This window comes from Lygodium microphyllum, chromosome 27, assembly GCF_053477565.2.
Source record: "Lygodium microphyllum isolate KBCC chromosome 27, Lygodium_microphyllum_v1.1.10, whole genome shotgun sequence".
Taxonomy (NCBI): Eukaryota; Viridiplantae; Streptophyta; class Polypodiopsida; order Schizaeales; family Lygodiaceae; genus Lygodium; species Lygodium microphyllum.
Genome location: NC_141161.1, coordinates 22,928,958 through 22,955,722, shown reverse-complemented (window position 1 = coordinate 22,955,722; position 26,765 = coordinate 22,928,958). Strand labels below are relative to the sequence as shown.

Genomic DNA, 26,765 nt, shown 5'->3' with positions numbered 1-26,765 from the left:
AACACAAGCGGTAAGACTCGGACCAATAGAGATGCATACGTCTCCACTCTTACCATGGGCACCTCTTCGGTGTGGAGGCTGCTGATGACAAGGAGGAGCTATGAGGCATGTAGGTGCGCTTTGCCGCTGGTCTGGACAACGAGCTCCATTCCCCCATGGTGGCCCTCAGCCGGACCATAGGGGTGATAGAAGTTCCAAGTGGTACTATCAATGCATCTATCAGCCATGCTGAGAGTTGAGACTCTCTGCACTGGTAGAAACGGGCCACTTGTGCTAGGGGCCACTCGATCACATCCCTCGAAGCTCTCCACTGTGGAGGGGTCGAAAGATAATGCTCAGGTAAGGGACCTCGGCATCAGCCCACCAGTTAATGTCCATCATGCAACCAGGCCACTGCTGTGCAAACAATGCAAGTCCTTCTCGTATCCACTGGGAGGTGTGGTCCGCCACTTGACTCTTCAACTCTTCCTCTATCTGTGTCATCGTCCACTCCCCCGAGTGAGAGGACTGAAGAAAAAAAGCGTAGTTTGGTCCATTTGGTGGTGCTAGTAGATGGACCTTGCCTCTCCTTGACTTACGAACCACGAAGATTCCCACCTCTAGAGGTAGTGGAAACACTCCGCGGTCCGCAACTCTCAAGTAGGACCATGGGCCACTGTGGAAGAACTCCTGTGGCAACAGGTGTGCCTGTCTCAGGAAAGTGTGATGGACGGCAGGGGTGGATGAGTTGGTGGCTGTATGGGAGGGGGGGGATTGCTGGTGCGAAGAGGATGTAGGCGTGTATGGCTCATCACCTCCTGTGGGAGGAGGGGGGGTGGGTCTGGGGGGAATCGCTTGAACCAGGTGCGGATCCAAGGGGGTGCTCGATACGGGAGGTGGTGGGGGAGAGGATGATCGAGGGATGGTGAGATGGACGGAAGTACATGGCGGGTGTTGGGGGGGGGGTGGTGGTTCTCGAAGTGAAGGGCTGTGGACCAGGGTTAGTGGGGGGGGCATGGGGTGTGGAGGGAGGTGGATGTGGGGGACTGTGAGGACTCAAGAGAGGTAGTCTGTGGCGCGGGTGGTGGATGTGGGGGGTTGCAGTCTTGCCGGGTGGGGCGGGCAGGGGGGCTGTGGAGTGCTTTGCCGAGGGGGCGTCACACGCCCACTTGCTCCTTGCTGCCGAGGCTTGGTCTAAGGCGCTGGCTGCACCCTCCCCTGTCGTCTCCCTCTCTATCATCTCTGGATCTGTGTGAAGGCATCAGCGTCCACCTAAAGGCCAGTCGGCGGAGCCACCTTGGCTTCGAAACACGTGCAACTTGCTGCTTAATGTCCAAAGTCGTGGCAGCGCAGACACTGCCCTGGCTACCCCGTCACAATGACCTGAATACCCTCCTCAATCTCTAGGAACTGTGGGATATTCTTGACCTCTTTCACTGCCACTCGTACCTTTGGGGCTCCTGCAGCTGTCACTGCATCTGCGAAGGACGCGGGAAGGATAGTGTCGAAAAGCCGTCCAAAGTCTTCCACCAACTTGCAATACTCAATCGCCAGGCTGGGAAAGAGAAGGGTGACCGGGTGCCGAAGAAACCTGTTGTGGAGTGCAAACGCCTCTAGAGTAAAGCCCCTGTACTAGGGGACCATGTGTATGACCCCCTTCGTGGTCGCATATGGTGAATTGGCGAGTAACTCCCGAGCTGTGTCTGCCGAACTGAGCCTAACCATGAAAATCCCTTGGCCCATTAGGACCGCCTCCACGATCTGCGCTGTGCCGATGTGCAGTGTGGAGTGAAGCTAATCTCGAAGCTGGGCTGTGGCTAGGGAATGTCCTACTACCTGACCATAAATCATTGTTTCCTTTAGCTCTTGCTCCTTAGCTCGAACGACTAAGAGCTACTCCTCAGAGAGGACACGCAAGGTGTTTGACTGGGGGGGCACTTGCTGAGTGCGCTAGCGTCTGACCAAAGGTTTCCATTGCGCAACCCTTCTGAGAAAACTACCAATCACGTCGCAGTGCTACCTGAGGGGGGAAGTTGCTACAGGAGAGGGAGCAACTGGAGGGTGGGGGGTGGGGGGAAACAATGGCGGGGAGGGGGGGATTGTTGGACACCACGAGCGCGATCACGATCGCGATCGCGGATAGAGACAGGTGGCCGAGTCCGTTTTTGGGGGGGGGGGGGGGGGGGGCGAACTGTCAGGGCAGGGGGGGTAGACGGCTAGGCGGGGTGCCAGGCAATCGTGAGCCTTCGGGGGGCTAGCTGATGTGGCAGCGCAAACGACCTGGGCGGGCGCAATCAGGCGTGACCCGGGGGGGGGGGGGGGGGGGAGGGGAGCTCGCGTCGTGACGGGAGAAGTCTGCTCCTCCTCTAACAGCAAACTGACCAGCTGAAGAGGCAATTCTCATGGTGAGGTTGAAGGCCATATGAAAGGCCATGTACGAGGGCGGCAATGAGTTCAATGTAGTAGATATGAGTTATGCATCTGAGTAATACTCATGAACATTTATAAGCTGCTCACGCAAGTCTTGAATTTTGTTTAGCTGATATTGCATAGAATCACGCTGATCCATCTTCAGTGTCTCAAGCCCTTTCTTTAAGAAAGAGATGTGGGTCTCATTCTTACCAGCAAACATCAGGTCCAAAGTCAGCCGGGCTTCTCATGAAGAAGCTGCAGACCAAATGTGAGGGCTGATAGACCGCTGAATTGCCAATGCAATCAGCGACAAAGCCTGTGCATCCCATGTATCCCATGTATCCCATGCCTTTTGAGCTGCTAATCTTTGGGCAAGTGGCTGAAGTGGAGCAGGCTGAGGTGCCTGTTGTCCACGTCCTCTTGGAGGATAAGTAGCAAGAGCCACAACCCCGGGCGGAACTTCTTCTCCGCTTATGTAGTCCCAAAGATTCTTTGCAATCAACACATTCTTCATCATGAGGGACCAGAGTGAATGTTTGTTGCCATCCAACCTATCCTCCTTGGATACATAGATAAATATATTACCTCCTTGATTTGCCATGATAATCAATGCCAAAAAGAGCAATGTCCAACCTGGACCAAATTGGAAATCTCAAAATTTCCAGAAATTACAACAAATAGGTTACTTCAATTCGCAAACTGAAGTTCATTTTGTCAAAATTGTCTTTAATGCATGCAGTCCAAGGTGTATTTAATGCTCAGCAACATTGTAGAAGCAAAAGCCCCAATATTTCTTGCCCCAAAATCCTTAAAAATAGTCTATCTCAGACTAAAACTATTGTACATTTGCCAATCTGTGAATTGACAACAAAAGCCACAAAATTTCACAAAATCTTTGTGCGAAATGTGTCCCAAACACTTGCAAAAGGAGAGGAATGCTGCCTAGGCACAAGCCTTTTCTTGTGAATGAGATCTGAAAAAAAAAATTGATCTTTAATTTTTTTTTTTTTAAACCATGATATGGACTTCAGGCAGGCTTGAACTACAGGTGCACTGGACCAGAGTGGCGGATACTGAAGAAGTGGCAGACGGGTGGCACAGTTTTGGTGGTTGGCCATAGGCACAGGCGGAGCTGCAATCATGTGTAGCACAGGGCGTGGTGTGACGGGCGCTGCTGAGGTGTCGCGAATAGGAAACGAGCCAGGGACGTAGAAAATGGGCCATGAAATAGGTGTAGGCAGAGGAGATAGATGAGGGGCGCCCTTCTTCTGGTGGTTGGCAGTGCAGCAGGCGCAGCGCTAGCAGACTGCACAGTGACTAGGGGCGGCACAGGCAGGCGGTAGACGGCAGGTGGCACAAGCAGGCGAAGGAGCGACGGGCACTGCAGGGGGACAGGAGGCAAACTGCAGAGGGGCGCTAGTACAGGGCGCGAGCAGGCAGCAGGAGCACAAATGGGCTGGTGGGCAGCTACTCAAGTTGGCGCAGCACTGGGCTGAGGCGACTCCTTTGGCTGATTGGGCAGCTTTGTTTGCAGAGTACCAATTGACGCAGAAGGGAGTTGACTGCTCTAATACCAAATGTGAGGAGAGGATCGAAGCTCAGCTAAGAGTGGAGTAGACAGCGTGGAGAGTGAAGCACGACACCCAATACAATAGACTGAAAGTGTAATATGAAAGTATAAGTAATATGAAAGTATAAGGTACAATGCAGAGTACCAACTGACGTAGAAGGGAGCTGACCGCTCTAATACCAAATATGAGGAGAGGATCGAAGCTCAGCTAAGAGTGGAGTAGATAGTGTGGAGAGTGAAGCACGACACCCAATACAATAGACTGAAAGTGTAATATGAAAGTATAAGGTACAACCCTTAAACCTGAGGGTTGTAAGAGGGTGTTCACACCTGAAGTGTGTGCAACACAATACGTGCCCGTAAATGTGTAACATATGCACATAAAATAAAGAGAATAAATTTGGGGGGAAAAACCTCCTGTACGGAGAGTAAAAAATGACCCAGTGTCCTATTGATCACCGACACTCCTTTGTGAGTGTAGGCGTGAGTGAAACCCAACAAACCCCCCTGGAGTGAAGAGTGACCAAGATACAGGGGTCATCCTCCACCAAAGGAGATCATATTTAAAGTATTGCAAAATGCTTTAAATTTGTCACGAGGAAGAGCTTTGGTGAAGATGTTTGCCACATTATTGGTGGTAGAACAATAGACAAGGCTGATAACTCCTGCATGTAGCCTACGGAGAGTAAAAAGTGCCCCAATGTCCTATTGATCACCGACACTCCTTTGTGAGCATAGGCGTGAGTGAAACCCAACACAGTTCATTCATGATGCCAGAGACATTGGATTATCAGAGTCCATATATATTGGTAGACTTCTTGAGAGGTTTGATTTACATGATTTCAAGCGAGTTTGCATACCAATGGAGACTGGAGTCAAGCTGTCCTTGTGCAATGATAGTGATTTGTTTGACATTTATACATATGCTCTAGCAGTTGGGTATCTCATTTATTTATGCAACACAAGACCAGATATTTAGTTTGTAGTTTTAATCCTGAACAGATATATGCATAGTCCATGCATGTCGCATTGGCAAGTTGTAAAGCTTGTTTTTTGGTTACTTGGCGTAATAGGACTCTTGGACTACTTTATATGAAAGGGGAACCATTACGACTACATGCTTATAATGATTCAGATTGGGCTGGTGATTTTGATTTATGTCACTCTATAAGTGTAAATTATTTCTTTCTTGGATTATCTTGCATCTCTTGGCTTAGCAAGAAACAATCCATTTTTGCTACATGGTCTTGTGAAGCTGAATACAAGGCAACTTTCACTGCCACAGTTGAATGTATATGGCTGATCTTGATGTATTTGTCACGGAGTCTAGTCCATTGTTTTTACAAATAGTGAGAGTGCCATTACAGTGACACGGAACCTAGTGTTCCATGCACGCACTAACCACATACAGATCCATTATCACTTTGTCAGGAGAGGCTACATGCGGGAGATATAAGCCTTGTCTATTGTTCTACCACCAGTAATATGGCAAACATCTTCACCAAAGCTCTTCCTCACAAATTTGAAGCATTTCGCAATGCTTTAAATTTGATTTCCTTTAGTGGATGATCTTTGTATGCTAATCACTTTTCACTCGAGGGGGGGTTTTTGGTTTGACTCATGCCTATGCTCAGAAAGGAGTGTCGATGATCCATGGTAGGACACTAGGTCACTTTTTATTCTCCTTATGAGAGGTTTTTCTCCCAATTATATTATCTTTTATTTTATATGCTTATGTTACATAGCTGGGGCACTTATCGTGTTTTACACCTTTCGGGTGTGAACACATATATGTACTTTCATTACACTCTTGGTAATTGCAGTGGGTGGCGTGTCTTCACTCTCTTGGTCTCTTCATTATTAGCTGTGTACTCTCAGCTGAGCTTCGATCCTCCCCATCTCACAAAAGTTTTGTCTAGTGAGCAATTTACTTACAATTAGTGACTAAGTCATTGATTAGTCCTTCATTGAAAACGAGATCTGATTAAGGAGCAACTGGTTACTTATTTGGAAAGCTTATCTTGGCTATTTGGACTCCTTCACTCTCACTTTGAGCAAGCCAAGTTTGGAGACAACCATTCTTCTGTTCTTTGCTGTAGAAATTGCAGGCTTCAGCCATGGAGTATGAGCCGACATCATGCATGGAGTGTGGAGAGCAACCAATCTTTCTCTCTGGGCATGGTGATTCCATTGGGCAGTCTTGTAACTCCATATATAGCAAGGTATGCTACGGTTTTTGAACTAAATATTAGAAGAACAAGTTGCTACAACACTATGGGTTCAGATCTTGTCTCCTTTTGTGCAATCTCAAGTCCAACACACTTTTTGGACAACTTTGTCACGAAGAAGCTGACATTCTTATAGCTTTGTCATGAGAAATCTCTATATTTGTGAGGGGAACAACGTGTGATTGCATGGAAACTACATAGGACAATTGTGGACATGTATGCTCTGCAAAATTGGGTTGAAATGTTTGATGTAATTCTTAGGGTTTGACAAGTTGACGTGATCATTTGCGTGTTTTAATACTCTACAATTGGTTGGAGGCTAAAATTGAAGGTGACAAGGTCATTATGCACTTGCGAATCAGTTGTGTTGGGAGAAATCACTTAGATGTAGCCATTTGTAACCAATTTCGAGCATACATAGTAATCTAAAGAAATACCAAAAGGGGTGCAAAGCTTTGGGACTAATAGGTATCATGTGTGGTGCAAGAGTACTCTAGCTGGAGTTATGTGCTGATATTTGTTGCTGAATTTACGGTTGAGCTGAATGAAGTGTTTGCTAAAATGTGGTCTATTGCCGTTTGGGCTTCCAAAGACCGGTTTGATTGGAGCTAAGGGTGATGAAATGCAGCAGCTGCTGTTTAAGTGATGTGGTGAACTGATGTAGAAGGTTGTCAACACTAGGGCAGCAGGCTGGAAACGAAACACAGCAGTTTGCTGAGGTTAGAGGAGGTAAGCACAGCAATTTGCTGCTTGGTGGCAGTCTCCACATGATGAAATATGATGTTGGAGATGAAACATAGCAGCGAAATGAATAACCATGTGCTAGATAGTGGCAGAATAGCCTGCAGAAATAAAACATTGCTGTGTAGATGACCTCAAGACCACGGACAGCAGCAGGCAGCCTGATCAGCTGAATCAGAGCAGTCCTCCAGGGTGTGGTGATCAGGGCTGCTGCTGGAATCAGTCAGACAGGGACTGGAGCAGTCATTCAGGAGTTGGAAGTGATGGTGACTACAGTTGAAACAAACACGGCCGGGGGCAGCCTTCAGAGTGTCATGGCAGCATTGGACTGGTAGAGTGTGAGAGATTGGGATAGAAAGCAAGTGCGAGTGACCCATCATACTCTACTTATAGAGATCGAACCAGCCAAAGTTTAGGGTTTGGCTTATGGGACGGTGATTTACATTTGTGTACTTCAGTTTTTGGGGTTTTCGATTATGTAATGAAAGTTTACTTTGTAATGCACAATTTTTAGCTTGTCAGTGCTCTCTACCCAGGATACTCCTATTGCAAAGACCATACTCACAGGGAATCGCCATGTGCAAAGTGGCAAGGGGATTGTGAAAGATAGCAGAGAGGAGACTGTGGCAGAAAGGGGTTGGGAGAGGAAGAGACATTGGGAAGGAGGAAGAGAATGGGGGTGAAGGTGGGATGGAAGTAACTGCAGTAGGGATGATGGGCAGAGCAAGCTGTGACGAGGAAGGAGGCTGTAGAAGCAAGCATTTGCTCTTTTCTGCCCCTTCTTTTTTTTTCTTGGGGGGGGGGGGGGGGGGGGGGGGGATGATGCGTCATTAATGGCAAGAGTGGTGAAAGGAGGTGGTGATGGATTAAAAAATAGCAGCATGCACAGTATGGCAGTAGAAGTTGTGAAGTTCTGATCATAGAAACTTCAATCATTTGTGCATACTTTTGATACACTCCTACTACATTTTTAAAGTCTTTTGAAAAATGGAGATGCTTAGAGAACCTTGGTAAGATGCATTAAATAAAGTACCACCTTTTTTGTCTTGCAATTGTACAGTGATATCTCAAAAAGGTGGTCAAGAGGATGGTGTCTATAGTTTGAAGTAAATGCAGAAGCTTAATTTTTGTTTATTTCTGTGCATTTTCATTTATTTGCAGCAAGTTAAAGCTCTTCTTCAAGCGGTTGGAGGAGACGTGTTCTGATTGGGACTCAAAGACAATAAGCTTAATATTTGTTTATTTCTGTGCATTTTCATTTATTTGCAGCAAGTTAAAGCTCTTCTTCAAGCGGTTGGACGAGACATGTGTTGTGATTGGTCAGATTGGGACTCAAAGACAACAGATTCCCATTTGTTCACAAAATTTGTTCATTCAGCTCCTGCAGATTATATGACAAACAAACTGCTGGTAAGAAATGAAAATTTCTGCACAACCACAAATAATCCATGGTTGCTAATGATCATTTGTTATTTTACACTTACCCTAATCAGGCATTTTTTGTGAATTGAGCTTTCAAGTCGCAATTCAAATAAATTAGAAGAATGCGTAATAAATAAGCAACCACCATTGGGTACTGGCTTCAGGATGGCTGAACCATCTCTTCCTTTTGCCATAAATGAGTTTATTAGTCATGAGATCATGCAAGAGAACTTATACAGATTTCCCCATGCCTTAGAATTGCTCCTGCAGCAATGTGTGCCGTCATTAATATGAGTTGTCACATGAAGCTGATCAACATATCTCAGTCCAGCAATTCTCCATTTGTCCAGCATCTTCATAATGAGGAATAGGAGGCATGCAGCAGTATGGGTACTACTGGGTCAAGGCATAGGAGAACCAGCTGAATTTCAAATTGAATCTTCAAATCTGGCATGCACAGGTAAAGTGAGTATGGATTTGAGCACTGATTCTAGTTTGGGATTTCTGGTGTCCATTTAAAATTGCCTTAGAGCAAGATGGACTGGTAGCCTTTACAATCAATAGATGCAAAACTGCAATCAACTATCACATTGGAGCATACGACTGTGTTGGGTGCCAATAAAATGAGCTTCATTGTCTTGGTTGATGCAGTTGGCACTGGTGAATAGATGACATTGCAGATATTCTTGTGAAGGCAATAAGTTTGCAAAGCGTTAGTGGAGAATAGATGGGTTCAGAAATGACCTCTCATTTGGTCAGCATGTTACTTTTTCAGTTCACTCTTTTTTGCTTTACTCATCCCTGTGAAGGCTTCCGATTTGCACAGATAATATTCAATAGTGGTTTTGCCACTGAACGGTCTTTGACGTGTCATTATTTGATAGTGAAGTATCATTAGAGAATGGGGTAGTAGGAGCTTGTGGTTGAGAATGTGATAGAGCTATCCACTCATGTTTATCTTAGTGCTTATGGATTGTAGACATAGTTGTCAGGTACAAAGGGTATGATATGGTACTGTACGATAAAATACAGTACTAAATGGTACCTTAAGATTTTATAAGGTACGGTATGATACTATTACCCAAAAAAAAAAACTTGATTATTGTGGACTAAAGATAATAGAATAGATGTTTCAAGCCTAAATATCAATGCTATTAGAGTATATAAGATGAATACTTGAGGGTACCATGCCAAAACCTGATGTTGCATGTGCTACTACTACCTAGAACTTACAACTACATAGATGGGAGTGGATACATCATACATGAATGATCATACAAATAAGAGAAGTGCGGGCTTGAGAGATAGAACGTTGAGAGAAATTGTTTGAATCTCAAATAACCTAATCTCATGGGCGAAACATATTAGTATAAGGAGCATTTTGCTCATCCCAAAGTGCAGTTTGAACAGGAAAAGATGTATCCATTAAGTTGGTACCTTATGTGTACTAATACGTAAGGTACGGTACCTAAAGTATGGTATAGTATGAAACCTTTTGTAGGTGGTACTAGTGCAACCATGATTGTTGAATAGGGCGATTGCAAAATAAGAATACCAATACCTCATGCGTTTGTTTGTTTGGTGATTCTGGCATAATTCCTTTTGTTGTCATGAGGATGATGATTCTTTCATAGGTGATCTTGAGAGGTTATGCATGTGATGCAAGCTCCTGTAGTGGAGCTCAGCCAGCTCACCACCTCAAGGAAGATTGGAGGCAGCAAACAAAGTTTGCTTGATTACCGTGTGATATGTTACTTGTATGACTTTTTTTAGGTTGTGCATTCCACAAGTTAAACAGCTGACTCCCAACCTTTTTTGGTCAGGTTGTGATTCTCTTGTGACCAAGTGGTATATTGTTTCTTGTTGGGCTTTTTCCAAATTGTGGGTTGGACAGGTGAAGCTCTTGATTCACAACTTCATTTGTTAGATGCTGATGGAAACTTAAGCTAAGATGCTTTTGTTCAGCTGAGGTTCAGATATGGACTTGGTTTCACTGACCCGGATTGCCAGAGGAAAGGTTGCCTGGCAAGCTCATCATGAAAGGCTGCCTTCTAGCTAAGAGCTGTTGAAGATGCTATTGGATAGAAAATGGAGCAGATTACGTGTGGGCTAGGTGCTCCCTGCAGCTGAGTTGATATTTCTTGAGATTAGAGCCAGAGTTGAAGCCATGTTTTTCGCAGGTCTAAACAGAGATTAAGGCGAGCATCTAGTTGCTTATTCTAGAAGGCTTGTGAGATTGTTGGAGAGAGGATGTGATAGCCTCTTTCTGAATAATGTCACAACTTAGTTTGAACTTTGAACACATTATATGGCACAGGTCCCAATTCCTGGGATGGGACAATGAGAGAGTGGTTTGCCTTCACAAACCTTCTGAGGATGGACAGATTACAGGGTCAGCTGATGATGGTCTGTTTTGGATGGGGATTAGAGGCCAGACTTGGATGGTTTGCAGACCTAGACGGAGTCTTTTTGTAGACGGAATGTGTTTTGGCTGCTAGTTATCACTAGTAGCTGAGGATCCTTCTACTTTGCAGTTGGAGAGGACAGCAGACTAACTTGTAAAGTTGTTGTTGCCAGAGGTCTAATAGTGTGGAAATTTTCTTGAAGTTTAACATGTTTGAAGTTTATAAGTCTATTTATTTTCCAACCAACAGTTGTTTCAAGTGTTTTCTTGAGTGAAGAAGGAATCATTGTTTTTACTACTGGTCACTTATGTCCTGTCATGTCTTTTCACTGGTGTAGGAAATGATTCAGCTTTTACGGGAAAAGAGGATGCAGGTCAGATACCCTTGCCGTGTAAAGAGTATGGAAGATGGGAGAGTAAATTTCAAGCTTACTGTGCATGTTCTGCAGGACATGGTTTTTCGTAAATATCAGACAGAGCTGAGGCAAGTGAAATTTTCACCTTGGCTGCATATGTAAACAAACCAAGCCTGTGGATGGGCCAAAACACACGCATGTGTGTGTGTGTGTGTGTGTGTGTGTGTGTGTGTGTGTGTGTGTGTGTGTGTGTGTGTACATGTTTTAGTTGCATTAATAACATAGGATCCTTCGAGAAAGACTCTGTAGAATTGGTCTTTGGGAAAGTACAAAAACTGAACCATCACATGAATTAAAGGTGCATCTTAGATCAAATGAAGATGAGAAGGGGTCTGCCATTCAGCCAGAAAAGAGGATTTTCCTGGCATAGTGTAGAATTTCCCAAATGTTTTGCTAGGCAAATTAGACCTATTTGGCTATGGCATGGTGTCAATAATGATTTATTTTTACTCTATGTACAGGTACCTGATTTATTTTTAAATCTAGTTAAATTTATGCATTATATCGCTGTACTTGGGATTGCCTTAGGGTGCAGGAGGTATGAAGGAGAGCCCTAAGGATGGTGTTTCATGGCACAATAGAGTCTATGATTGTGATATGGGGGACAATTTCTTGGGTTGTGGGGTAGAGGTGCAGCTTGTGGGTATCCAAATGTACAAGGGAGTCATGCCTACTTCGTCTTGAGGCAGCTCTGGAACAACTTTGCGACACCAAATTTTCATAGATAGTGTGAACTTGAGGACATTGTCGTAATAGGAGCTCATAGCTAGCATTACCATTTGGTACATTTAGACTGCCAGGTTTAGCCATGCTATGGGTCTATGGGAGATATCGACTGCAAAGATGGTTTCCAAGATTCCATTAGATGCATGGTAGTTCGGAGACTATGAGGAGGAGAAGAGATGCATTTCTTAGGACTTGTGATTGTGGCACTTGTTTTCATTGTCAACCATGCATTGTTTGGCATTGTAGACCTACTCAATGCACTCAAGCCTTGTAACAAACTTCCCGTTTGTTGTGTGTTTTTTGCCTTTGAAGTCTCTTACAGGGCTGCTTTGTACTTTACTTTGGAAAACTTTATGGCGAGAAGATGTTTTAACAAAATCCTTTTTCTCTCTAAAAAATAAAAGCATAATACAGCTAGCGTCATGTGATACTCAGTGAAATGCACTACTACTTGTCATGAGCTTTTATTGCCGATCCATGCCAAAAAATAGGTATTTGCTTGTGTCAAAATTTAATGGTGTATACTTGAATACTCATGGGAGGTTTGCCCTTCGAGAGAGGGTCGTCAAAACATATATATAATAGTGAATCAACTTCAAGAGAGTCACTCTAGTGTCATTGTTGAACAACTCGTGAACATGATCCCCACACCAAACTTCTCACTAACAGAGTAGATTGATAAGCATTGCCATAGATGGGAGATAGTTGAAAGTTGGTAGCATTATTACTTGGTTAGCATTTAATGGTGTATACTTGAATACTCATGGGAGGTTTGCCCTTCGAGAGAGGGTCGTCAAAACATATATATAATAGTGAGCCAACTTCAAGAGAGTCACTCTAGTGTCATTGTTGAACAACACGTGAACATGATCCCCACACCAAACTTCTCACTAATAGAGTAGATTGATAAGCATTGCCATAGATGGGAGATAGTTGAAAGTTGGTAGCATTATTGCTTGGTTAGTTTGGATCTCAAGGTGCAATCACGCTACTGATCTATGGGACATCTCTATTGTAGGGACTCTGTCTAGAATGTGCATGGAGATTATCTATACACTGCACGAGATATGGAAGAGACGAGGCTGACTTTGAGGATATGAGAAGGATGACCTTCCACTTTGAGTCACATATGGTTAGGCATTGCCATAGTTACCAGGAACGGGGAATGGGAACGGGAACGGGAACGGGACCCCCTGGAACGGGGGGAACAGGAACGGAGAGAACGGTATATATATATATATATATATATCCTCTAGAGAGAGAGAGTCAACACTAGTCTTAGAATCTAGAGAGACAGATCATATCTATTATCAACCATGAATTATAATTCATGAAATTAGACTCTAGAGACATAATAATCAAGTTTCAACTTTCAACAATAATAAAGATTCAAAACATTGTAACCAGCAATGGATTGTCTCATTCATAATTCAACACTGTAATCAACAATGTTGCATAAGTCCAACTAGCAACAAGTGTGCATTGCAAAAACACAAAATATGCACTAAACAGTAAACTTTAAAGCCTAAATAGTAAAGATCCAAGTTACAAGAGCTCCAATTTCCAAGTCAATACTCTAAAGTTCCAAAAGGCTAGCTACTAAGTGCTCTGATTCATGGAAGATGGCTCCACTGTGCCTGAATGCTCATCCTGCTGAACAACATCCTGCCCATCATCATCACCATCATCATCATCGTCATCTTTTTCCCAACATATAAAAGAATCAGCCTTTGCAACTGATGTACGAGCTAGCAAGCGAAGATTGGAGCTCACATAAACTAGGTCATTCGTCTTCATTGTACCAAGACGATTTCTCTTCTTTGAGTGAATGTGATTGAAGGAGCTCCGGTAGTTGCTCTAAACAAGAAGAGCTAATTGTTTGGCTAAGAATACGAATAGCCAACCTCTGCAACTCTGGAGCTTTTGCACCATAGTCCTTCCACCATAAAGCAGTCCCAATGTTTGTCCTGTCCTCTAGTGCATCCTCTGTACCAAACATCCCTAATGTTTATCGATATATAGAGAGCTGATTTTTAATTTTGCGTTGCATTTCACGGCTAGGATAAAGCCTTGCAAGCAATGTGTTCCAAGCCTTGACCACCTCAAGGTCTCTTTCTTGCATCTTTCCTTGAAACTCAGGATCAAGCACATATGCTGCAACATGCATAGGAGAGTCATACTCATTCCATCTGCTGATGCATAACTCCTTGATTTGCTCATACCTATCTGCATTTGGTTCCAAACTCTCCAACCTCTCAATCATGCGATCCATACCTTCATAGATCTTCCCAATGCATGGATCCATGCCATCTGCAAGCCTCAACATGTGCATAATAGGATCAACCATTTGGTTGGTGCGATTAACCTCATCCCAAAAATCTCTATCAGAAACATATGCATTACATAACACAGCAGTAGCAGTGGCAGCCCCAGTCCAATTTTCATACTCATCACTAGCAAATAGCTCCCTAATTGCACCTTTGCAATAGTGCAATCGATCAAGCATAAGAAAGTTATATGCAAATTGTGTATCCGAGTATTTAAGAAGTTCTTTGTCACTTCTCTTGCGAAACTCAGCATGCAAGTACTGATGATTACATATAAATGTGATAATCTTGTTGCCTTTCGCAACAAGAGATGCAATCCATGGCAAGTCCCCAATATCCTTCAACAAGTTATTCAAGCAATGCGCCATGCATGGACTAAAGGTGATATGTGGATACATTGCCATTAAAATGTTTCCTGCTGCCCTGTTTGTAGGTTCACCATCTGCCACAAACTGCACTACATTTTCTGCCCCAACAGCTTGCACTGCCTCGCACCACTCGGATGCCAATACATCTGCACTCTTTCCAGTCTCTGAAGCATCATGACTACCAATGAAGTATACATCTCCACGAGAATATGCAACAATACCATGTATGGACCTATGGCGTGTGTCACTCCATCCATCTGCTATCAATGTCACTCCATTTCTTACCCATTGATTGCGAATATTTGCTGTTGCAATCTCTATGGCTACTTTCTCCTTTTGAAGCAATGTAGTCCTGATAGTTTCTGATGAAGGGGGCTTATATGTGGGTCCATACTCTGCAATCTTTGTCACCATATTTAAAAAATAAGGTGACCTGGCTGATTTGAATGCAATATGGTCATGGTAAAAAAAGTGTGCCACTGCTGCATCTGTTTCCTCTTTTTTCTTTGGTTCCCATGAAGTGTGCAATGAACTTTGTTTAGCACCACGACCTGTTGCCATTGATGGCCCACGAGAAGGCTGCGTAGCCACTAATCCTTGTGGTCTTCTGCATGAAGCACCATGCCTTGCTGGTCTTGGAGTCCATGTTGTTGGATCCACTGCTATATTTGGCGTCCTCCTGGCATGTGAATTCCCCATAGATGTGGCTATGCGGTCAAGTAACTCCTGCCTTTTCTCAATTGATACATTGGTGCAAAAACGCACCTCTTTCCCCTCCTCATGTAGAAGATGGGCTCTCACTTTATCAGCCCCACTAGTGCGAGCATAAGGGCAAAGTTTGCATTTCCAAGGGCGAGCCCCTCTACCTCTCAATGGCACCCCTGCATCTATCTCATCCCACCATGACCAAGTAGTGCTTCGACTTCGTCCAGTTGTTGACGAAGTACCTGCTGAGGATGATGAAGATCCCATAGATGTCAATGCTGCCATCTATATAAAAGTGACAAATAATCGGTAAAGTTCAATAAAATTGCAAAAATTTGCAGCCAAAATTTCAACATGTATGTGTTAAATTTTTAGCAATGCTAAAAATGCCAGCTTGCATTCCTTTTACTGAAAATGCCACAAATTTGGGGCATTCTAGCCTGCATTGAACATTCTCTTGCTGAAAATGCCCCAAAATTTGGAGTATTTTCAGCTCCCAAACTTGGGGCAATGACAGACTCAAAATGCCCCAATTTTGGGGCATTCCAGCCTGCAATTCCTTGCTGAAAATGCCCCAAAATTTGGCGCATTTTCAGCTCCCAAATTTGGGACAATGACAAATTTGAGAATCGAGATAATGATCCTCGGACCTTGAGACTTCACTTGATCCCGGGGAGAAGTCACGAGATAGTCGGGAGAGGTAGACGAGTCCCGAGAGCAGGTGGGAGTAGGGCCTAGGCAGTGGGGGCAGGCGGGGCAAGCGAGATAGTCGGCGGGACAGTCGGAAGGGCAGGCGGAGCAGGCGAAGTGGGCGGGGACAGTCGGCAGGGCAGGCGGGGCAGGCAGAGTGGGATGGGATAGTCGGCAGGTGGACTGGGTACTCGGCGGACTGGGCGGACAGGCACAAGCGACGTAGGCGAAACAGGCGCAGGCGACGGGTGCAGCGACGTAGGTGAGGACAGACGTGGGCGAGGCGAAACGGGCGACAGAGTTCAGACAAACGGGCGACACGCGGGCAGTTCAAGGCAGTGCGGGCGACAACAGAAAAAAAAAGTTAAAAGTTAAAATTTAAAAAAACTAAAAAACTCTTGAGCTTGAACGGCCGTTCCAGACAGGGAATGGACCTGGAACGGGAGGGAACGGGCTGGAACGTTTCGCCAGCGTTTCCTTGGCCCGAACCCCTCGGAACGCGTTAATCCGTTCCTATGTGCCGGAACGGGCGTTCCCTGTCTCTATGGGCATTGCAATGCCACTAGAGTGAGAAATGAACTTAATGATTTAATTAAACTTTAGAAAGATTTTTCAATTGAAATGGACTTTAAATCTTGGTATTCTTAGCTCTTGGCATTGATGACCATTGCAACTCTAGTGAAGGATTTGACACTAGGCATACACTAGACAAGTATACATACTATGTTGTAAGAAGCAAGGCAAAGTAACAAGGTGCAATGTGAAACTTTCATGAAATTGAAAGTTTGTATCTTGGAATTGAGTTACATTGAAAGTTTTGGCTGATAAGTAGCTCGCTTAGGGCACTCAAGCTATAAAGTAGGCCTTGGGCTTAAGTTTGGTCCAATGAGTAGCTCACTTATGATTAATGACTAAGTCATTAAATAGCCCTTAATTTAAAAAAAAGATCTGATTAAGGAGAAGTTGCTTTATTCATTTGGAAAGCTTATCTTGGCTATTTAGGGCTCCTTGTCTCTCACTTTGATCAATCCAAGTTTAGAGACAACCAGTCTTCTCTGCTTTGCTGCAGGAATTGCAGGTTCAGCCATGGAATATGAGTTGATAGCATGGATGGACAGTGGATGATAGACAATCTTCTCCTTGTGGCAAGGGGATTTCATTGGGCAACCTTGGAACTCTATACACAGTAAGGTATGCTACTGTTTGTGAATCAAATATTAGAAAAATAGATTATTAGAGCACTATGGGGTGAGATCTTGAGATCTCAAGTCTAGTACAGTTGTTAGGCACGTGTATCATGAAGAAGCAATGTTCTCACAATTTCATCGTAAGAGTTTGTGAGAGAAACAATGTGGGATTGCGTGAGTACTATATAAGACAGCTATCTAGGCAAATGCTCTGCGCAATTGGGTTCCAATGCTGGCTATAGTTTTTAGGGTTTACATGATGAAGTGTTTATTCACATTTTTGAATACTCTATAGTTGGTTGGAGGCCAACATTGAAGGTGACAAGGTTATTGTGCACCCATGGATTAGTTGTGTTTTGAGAAATCACTAAAGTATAACCATTTATAAACAATTTCAAGTATATATGAGTGATCTAAAGAATACTAAAAGGGGTGCCAAGATTTGGGGCCAATAAGTGTCGTGTGGTGTACTAAAAGGGGTGCCAAGATTTGGGGCCAATAAGTGTCGTGTGGTGTAGGAATACTCTAGCTCTAGTTGTGTGTGGATTCTTCTTGTGGAGTTTACTATCAATTTGAATTAAGTGTTTCCTTAAATCTGGCCCATTACTTGTTAGGTTTCCAAAGGTTGGTTTCATGGTTCCATTGCCAAAGACATCAATATCTTTTTGAAGGAGGTGAGCTAGTGGTTCTCTTGAGGAGGAAACAAATGCATTTTGAGTTTATGTAATTTAGTTACAGCAGGGTTTTATTGGCTGAGAACATTGTATAGCAAGGGGAAAATAGTAACAGATATGAAGGAACGGTGGGGTAAGAGGAGTGAGAAATAGGAATCCCTTCTTGAAAGGCACTCAATACATGGTGTTGAGTCACCAAATGCTGAGAATGCTTCAAGACAACAAGCAACAAATGTGCTTTGATGATCTCATGTGGGACTAAGGTCTTATATTTGATCATCCTTGAAATCATAGATACAAGGGGTCCTTTCAGACCCCACAACTTTGCCCAACTCAATTGATGCTCAAGAATGGAGGCATATAACTTGGCCAATGTATGCCCCACCATAATATTTTGATAGTTATGGATAGAGTGGGATCCCATGACTTTGAGGATAGGCATGGTAGTGTTTATGTTGCAACTCTCTAGGAGGCCCTTCCACGTGGCTATGTTGAATACGTGAGCTAGTAGTCCTTCCACTATGTCCCTAGCATGAATTAGGTGCTTAGTTGCTAATCCATCGTGATCTTGTGCCTTGCCTCTAATGAGTTTGTCAATAATATCTTAGATCCTAATCTTTGTAAAGGTGGCAGTCTTTGGGTGAGGCTTTGGTGGATCACAGAGAGCAGGCTCTCTTGCTACTATTTTGTTGAGGTTGGCTACATACTACTCCCATGCATTGGGGGATGTAATGGGTGTAGCTAGACAATGCTCTCCGAAAAGCCTCTAGGTCTCTTTAGAATCCTTGTTCAGCAACAACTTCTATAGTTTTCTCTAGGATCCTTCCTCTCTAGAATACCCTCTACAGATTGGTAAGCTGTGAAGTGTGTCTTTCGTTACTTGCACGGTACTAGGACTCTTGAATTGCTTTATGCCAAGGGGGACCATTGCACTTACATGCTTACAGTGATTCTCATATGGCTTGTGATTATGGTTCTCATCACTCCACTAGTGGTAATTGTTTCTTTCTTGGCTCATCTTGCATCTCTTGGCTTAGTTAGAAACAATCCATTGTTGCCACATCGTCATGTGCAGCTGAATACAAGCTAGCTACCACAATTGAATGCTTATGGCTTAGATGCTTATTGGCTGATTCAGATGTATCTCTCAAGGAGCCTACTCCTTTGTTCATTGATAATTAGAGTGCCATTGCAGTGGCACGAAACCTAGTGTTTTATGCACTCATAAAACACATCGAGATCGACTATCACTTTGTAAAAGAGAGGTTACATGCAAATGATATCAGCCTTGTCTACTATCCTATCACTAATAATGTTGCAAACATCCTCACAAGCTCTTCCTCTCTTGACAAATTTGAAGTATTCCACAATGCTTTAAATTTGATATCCTTTGGTGGATGATGCTTATATTTTGATCACTCTTCACTCCAAGGGGATTTTTTTGGGTTTTGACTCTTGCCTACGCTCACAAAGGAGTGTCAGTGATCCTCGGTAGGACAGTGGGACACTTTTTACTCTTGCTAGGAGAGGTTTTTTCCCCTAGATCTATTCTCTTTTATTTTATACACAGTTTGGGTACCTATCGTGTTTTACACCTTTCAAGTGTAAACACACTCTAGCAACCCTAAGATTTAAGGGTTGTACTTTGTCCTTGCATCTTAGAATCTTTGATAATAACATTGGGTGCCGTGCTATCACACTCACACACTCTTCACTATCAATTGTACTCTCAGCTGAGTATCGATCTCTGTGCATTCTCTCACCTCTCACAGTGTTTCCACATAAACAGAGCATGAATTACAGACAAAAGCTTTTCTCATAGACCTACAAATTACTCGCTATACGGTCAAGAAGATGACTCTAATAAGCCATAACTCAGCCATCTTGCATTAGAACAACTCCACTATTGTTTCCACATGCATCACACTGAATCACGAAGGACTTACTTAGATTGGGCAACACAAGCACAATTTGAAATCATCTTCTTCTTTAACGTATCAAATGTTGAAATTTTCAGTATTTCCATCTATATGGTGTATTCTTTTTTTGCAAAGTACACAATGGAGATGCAATTCCAGCAAAACCATGTAGGAAATACCTATAGAATGAGCGTAGATGCAAAAAGCTACGGATCTCATGTACATTCCTCAAAGGTGGCCATGAATGTATTGTCTTAACCTTTGTAGAGTCTATACGAATGCCATCAACCAATACAATATGTCCCAAAATGTGGTTTTAATGCAAAAATAATTTGCTTTTCTTGTCATCAATGACCACATTCTTTGTATAGACAATCCTGTCATTACAGAAAGTACCCATGAAACCCCTAGGTGGCTTGAAGATATAATCCATCATCTGATTAAAAGTGGTAGGAGCATTCCTAAGTCCAAAAGGCATGACAAGAAACTCATACAATCCAAAAGATGACTTGAAAGCTGTCTTAGGCACATCCTCTGGTCTAATGAGTATTTGATAATATCCAGTTTTCAAATCTATACGGTTGAGTGATTGCCCTTTACAATCTATCCATAACATCATCGATTCGAGGGATTAGAAATCAATTCGTTATCGTAATTTTATTCAAAGCGCAATGGTCAATGTAGATATGCTATGAACTTCTTTTTTTAGTTCCAAAAGCACTAGAGAAAAAAGGCTAGATGAGCTAGGCTGAATCTACCCTTTTTCTAATAGCTCATTTACTTGGCTTATAATCTTGTCTTGTTGGCTGCACTTACTTTGTAGGGTAGCTTATTAGATGGGCTACTTCAATGAATTAGATCTATGCTATGATCTTCAGGCCTTTTAGGCAATAGTTGCCCTAGAAGTGACTGAGAAAAGTAATCAACATACATTTTCAAAAATGAAATGCAATCCTTCTCTAAGTTTGCATGTTCTTAACATTTTCATTGCCAACCCTTATCCTTGGTAGAAACCAAATACGGTGAAAGGTGATTTTTCATTACTTTGAAATTAGTAGCACTCCATACAACAAGGATAGATTTCCCTTTCAACTTTATATGCAAAGTGTGGGTCTTGTCCTTATGTTGAATAGTGATCACCTTGCATGTGAATCAATGATTGCATGCATGCGATGACACCAAGGCATACTTAACAAGACATCACAACCCTCAAGTGGAGCAATAAAGAACTCTTCATTGTCCACATATCCTTGAATGTGCAAACAAGGCTTGCCAATGGGTGGTGTGATAGGCTTTTCATGGCCCTTGCATGCCATACCAACTTCCCCCATGGGTCCCATCTCATCCTCTTTGCTGCCTACACGGGTTGCCATGTTTGTAGAGATGTAGGTGGCTTGTATGCCATTATCAAAGAATATCAAAGCATGCGAGTCCTTAGGAATGTGGCCCTCCTGTTCACAAACAAAGCATTTATTTGCAGCCATTAATTCCCTATGTCGTGCAAGTGATTTCTAGCCTTTCTTTGCCGTTTTCACCTCTTTTCACACTGATTTTCAAATCTGCTCCTTTTCTCAATCTTTGACAACTTCTTATTCGGCTTCTTCCCCCTCTACTGAAAGATTGAATCTTTCCCATGTAGCAAAGCATCAGCTATGGTAGCAGTCTCTATGAGTTGAGACATGCTAGAAACTTTGGATTTAATGCAAAAAAATTTATTCCTTTAGGTAGCCCACAAACATACTTTTCCACTTGCTCATAAACAGGAACTGGACAATAAGAAGTTAATGGCAACAAAGCACTAAATTCAATGCAAATATTTGCTTGAATTGTCAAGATATCCATCTCAAACGTACTAGTCAACCAATTCGATGCAAACATTTGCTTGAATTGTGTCCATGTTTACGATGTTGTACCCTACATTAAGAGCATGACCACCACTGCAATGCATTCCCCTTCAAGAAAGTGGTTGCCTTTCGAATCTTAGAGGATTCGGTGAAGTTTTCTCTTGAGTAAGTTGCATCAAACTGTTGAATAAAAGTTAATAAGCTTTTAGACTATTTTGAGTACCACTGAAGGACTCAACATTCACCCCTTATCCACCCTCATCATGATCTTTTGCTACCCCTTTGGGAGTGGAGTGGTCATACGCAGGTTGCTACAGAAGGGTGCATTTGTTGTATTTGCATCATGACCAAACGAAGAGAAGCATTTACATGACTAGCACTCATTCTTTGAGCCCCATAAGCATTCAGGGGTGCAGATGCATTGCCAAACATGCCATTTTGTGCCGCATGCATCAAACCAATGCTACTATACGTAGGGTTATCCATAATACCAGCCATATCCAAATCCATTGGACCTTGCACACCATGCATAGGTGGTTGTATACCATAAGGAGTTATTTCATACATTCGTGTATGCGGTTCCTGACTAACCATTGCATAAAAAATCATGCTACCACCTAAGTATCTTGGCTTTCCCATCATTGCATGCATACCGTGTTTTTCAAAATTCATTGGATTGGTACTTTCATGTTGCCCTTACATTTGCACGCCTTGCCCTGTTGGTATCAACTACCTTTCTTCATTAGCATCATTGGGAGCTTCATAAGAAGGCTTTGGTATTTTCTCTCGTGGATCTTGCTATACCGAAGGTGTAGAAAATTACTTTTGCTTCTTGCCCTTGTTGTTCTTCATTGGACCATTCAAAGGTTGAGCGAACTGAGGATCCTTTGTCAATTCAGCAAAGAGATTTGCTACTACCTTCATTTAACTTTTGAACTGATCATGAAATTGCTTTTCTCCTTGTTGGTCATGAGCATCATTTTGCCTTCAAGGCCTTGCATCTTGACCAACAGTAACATTTTCAGCTTGATGTCCATGGTATACGCCTTGTCTAAGATCAAGCATTGCATTTCCTTCTCGCCTAGGTTGCATTCCCTCCATAGATGGAGCCATGCGGTCCATTCCGTCCAATCTGGTGGGATCGATCCGATCCATTTGATCCGAATTGCCCTTTTTCTAACCATTTTCTAGGGTCAAAATTTGACTTTCTCACCGTTGTATGAGCTTTTTTGTGCCCTTTTTTTAAAAAATGCCTCTTCAAATCTTTTTGGGCTTTTTGAGAATACATGCAACTCTTAATAGATGTCCTCTCCCACTTCAATTTCCACCCTCGAGTCTCAAGCCTTCTCCACTCAAGCCTCAAGCCTCCACCTCAAGCTCATAAGCCATCTCCACCTCTTTCTCTTCCTTGTTCTTCTTTATCTTGTGCTTCCTTTTACTCTCTAGCAAGTTACTACCTTCTCTGTCTCTTTTTCTCTTCCCATCTCTTTCTCTACCTTCTAACTTGCAAGTTCCATCTTTCTCTTTCTTCTCTTTCTCTCTTTAATCTTGAAAGTCAAGACTTATAAGTTGCTCTATACCACATCCTCTTTCACCTCTTTTATAATCTCTTCTATCTACACCTTGACCTCTTTTACCACCTTCATCTCTATCTCCATCTATTCTCCATACCTAAAGCCCTTCATGAAGCCTTTTCTCTTCATACCTTACACCATACGGAAGTGATGAATTGCACCAATACTTATCGTTGGACTTGGAAGTATTGCAGCAAGGTCCAAATAAGTAGTATGATACGATTGCTCATCCACTTGTCCAAGATAGGTGGAGAATGTAGTCCATGCTCCACAATCCCTCAAACAGTGGACCAATGAAATCATCAAGAAATATTCCCCCATTTCAAATGCATCAAGCAACGTATCCTTTAGTATAGCACAAGAGAAGATTGTCCCCCATGACACATGCACACCCACAGCCACCCCTTCGGCTATACCTATAGCTACTATGGAGGAATTTATAGATCCCTTGAATTCTCATTCTACTTCGACTGCCTCTACTATCGCTGCCATCCATGGATCCAAGAGGCTCAAGAGACAAGCCATAATTGTTGAGGCAATAGGACGTGTTTGGAGCCAGCTCTCATTCCTTCGAGAGCAACAAAGGAATGTAAAAATTGATATTGTATAAACGATCATTGAGTGCAAACTCCCTTTAGACATTTTAAGAGTGGCTAGATGGAGAAAAATGGTAAAGGCTATTGCTACTTTAGTTCCATGCTACGGCATATGCACAAAGAAGCTACAGGAGAAGAGGGAGAGGATCAACAAGCCCCTCAAGCCTATTTGAGACAGTTGGGTGAAGTATGAGTGCTCCATTCTCTCTGATGGATGGAGTGAGCAAGGAAGAGAGCAATCATTAATGTACTTGTCTCTTGCTCTCTTAGCACCTTTTTTTTCCATGCTGTGGATGTGGACATGAAGGGGAATAGGACGACTAGCCAATCCATCTAGAAGCACATCCGGCAAGCCATTATGGAGGTCAGTCTATATTCTTTAATGCTTTATGTCTTATAAATTATCTTTCATTTTTTATGCTTCTTGAATGTTATCGTTTATGCTTTATGTTTTATCATTTATGTTTTAGAGTTTAAATTTTTATGCTTCTTGAATCTTGATTCTGGAATATCTTTGAAACCAGCCTTCCTGCTCGGATAGGGTGGTAAATAACCTCATTAAGCACTAAGTATAGCAAGCATAAAATTCACATAAACTGAAAATGCACACTTTACCACTTTATTCATAAATATTGGACACCTTATTGGCCCCAAAACTGGCGTCCCTTATGGTATCTCTTTATCTTATATTGCGACTGGATGGAGTACAATTGAGATCATCTTATCTCCTTCACTAATCCAAGTACATCTTGTTGTCAAAATTGACCAGCAAGCCTCAAAACCAATTTGCCCCTTTGTTTACTTAGAGATTGGCTTTCACCTTGCTCCTTGAAAGAGAAATTTAACCCCAAATCTCATATTCGCTAGCTGCCCTCTTGAATCTCCTTGAAATTCCTCGATTTTAGTTATTGGAATTCAAGTCCCAGATCCTCAATTTTGAGCGCACATCCCAAGGTGACTATTAAAACCCTAATTTCTACTATAAATTAGAGTTTACAACAAAGATCAGCCAAAATCTCTTCTTCTGATGGCTCAAACTATTGAAAAATGTGTAGATAACTCGAGAGATGGTTAGGGGATGAGAGAGAATACTGTAAAGAGAGAAATTTTAGAGCTTCATCGTGAGAAACGCTGAAAAAATTCCAGCTATCCTACTCATAGCCATGAAAGCTATCACCTACATCTTAGAAGCACTAAAAAGATTGTTGTCGTCTTTTGTATGTTGTCATTTGTACCAAAAAGACCTTGGGCTACTGTCACCTACTTCTAGAGGGCTCCAAACTGCTGTCACATGTTGTAGGACTGATCCATGGTGGTTGCAAATCACATCACTAATCTCTTCTTGCTCTCTAATAGCATTCTTCTCTCTCACAATGGTTGAAATAGACTTTCACTAGCCCCTAAAAACGTTTTACAACTTGCATGGGCAAGCTTTACCAAGTGAGAGTCTTCTAATCTCATTATCTAGCTTATTAAGTTATTTTTAAAAATCTCAATTCTAAGAATTGAATTAATAATTATTCTAGTGCTCAAAAAATTAATTTCATCAAGCAATAATTAAATTAACCATGTCAATTTGTCTTCCAAGTATCCTTGAGCAATTATTGACGCTTAGACCGGTAGTAATTAATTAATGAATGTCTAGTCTCCAGTGGCACCACCAATATTAGTGGCCAAGAAAATAGGTCTAAACCAAAATCTGACATTGGGTACCAGCTATTATAACTTTTGCCTTTGGCACTATCTAATATTTCAAGGTTGTAGGTCCCACACTTTAAAATAAATGACTTAACCTCACATGTGTAAGCCACATTAGTACACTTGGTTAACTTTTAATCAAATGCTAAGCAAAGCAATAAAATTTCATGTCTACGTGACAATCTCCATCTCTCTCTTTACATCTATCTCCACCTCCATTACTTGATTGCCCACCTCTAATCTATACTATATTCTACGTGTATGAAGGCAAGATCAAGTAATGTTATCCAAGTCATCACCAGCAATGATTCAAATTGTGAGAGAGAAATGATTGTTTAAGGACAAATTCTCCTCTATAGTATGGACACCTTGTGCTAGACATTGCCTTGACTTTCTCATGGACAATATAGGAAACTTGGAGTGGATGAAAAAAATCGTGATGGATGCAAATGCAATCGTCAATTTCATCACAGAAAACGTACAACTACTTGCTATTTTCCACATGTATAGTGATGTGGAATTAAAAAGGCCATTAAAATCTCACCTTATCATCACATAGTTGCTCCTTGAGCGACTCTATTGCATGCAAAGTAAGTTATAGAAGTGTATGGTGTCGGAGGAATTTAAAGCATGGATGGACAAGAAGCATGTAGCAAGCATGGAGGAGCGCAAAGCCATTCAATGGCTTTGCGTAAAAGAATCATTTTGGGCAAAACATATCCTTGTATAGGATTCTTCACATGACAAATATGGGGGACACCACTATAGGCCTCCTCACTTATTTCATGAAAAGGGCCATGGAGAAGATTAGGGCTTTCACTGTTCTTGATGTTGGGATTCCATGGTAATAATAAGATATTAGATTATATTTTTTTAAAATGCAAATCTAATCTTTTTTAAATGCAATATTTATCTCATTTATTTGATACCTATTGGTTTTTTTATAAATAGTGGCACTATTGATATTTTGGATGACATCCTACAACGGGATGATATCCTCTACCTCATTGAAAAGAAGTGGAAATGGATGAAGAGACCTATCCACGGCCTAGTAGCTCTCTTACATCTTACTTACAAGGGCCCCTCTCTCTTCATGTACTAAGAGCTATCCTCGAATAGAGATGTTTATCTTCCGAAGGCTTTGTACGAGGATGTGCATGATGGTCCATTCCTCCAAGGCCTCTTTGGTCAAGCCACTATTTTGGTGGGAATCATTTGGATATTAGTTACCCAATGTGTATAAGGTTGTTTAGGTATAAGGGCAATGGAACAATGAAACCAACCT

At 42.5% G+C, this 26,765-nt stretch overlaps 1 protein-coding gene across 2 annotated transcripts in view; it reads left to right on the top strand.

The window, feature by feature from the left end:
- The window catches only part of LOC148012131 (tRNA ligase 1-like), a 225,849-nt gene that overhangs the window by 158,309 nt on the left and 40,775 nt on the right, over positions 1-26,765 (top strand). For both annotated transcript variants that reach the window (XM_087669540.1, XM_087669539.1), the window contains 2 exons: positions 8,200-8,340; positions 11,095-11,240. In XM_087669540.1, coding sequence (XP_087525666.1) covers positions 8,200-8,340; positions 11,095-11,240 — 287 coding nt within the window. The remainder of the gene's footprint in view (positions 1-8,199; positions 8,341-11,094; positions 11,241-26,765) is intronic.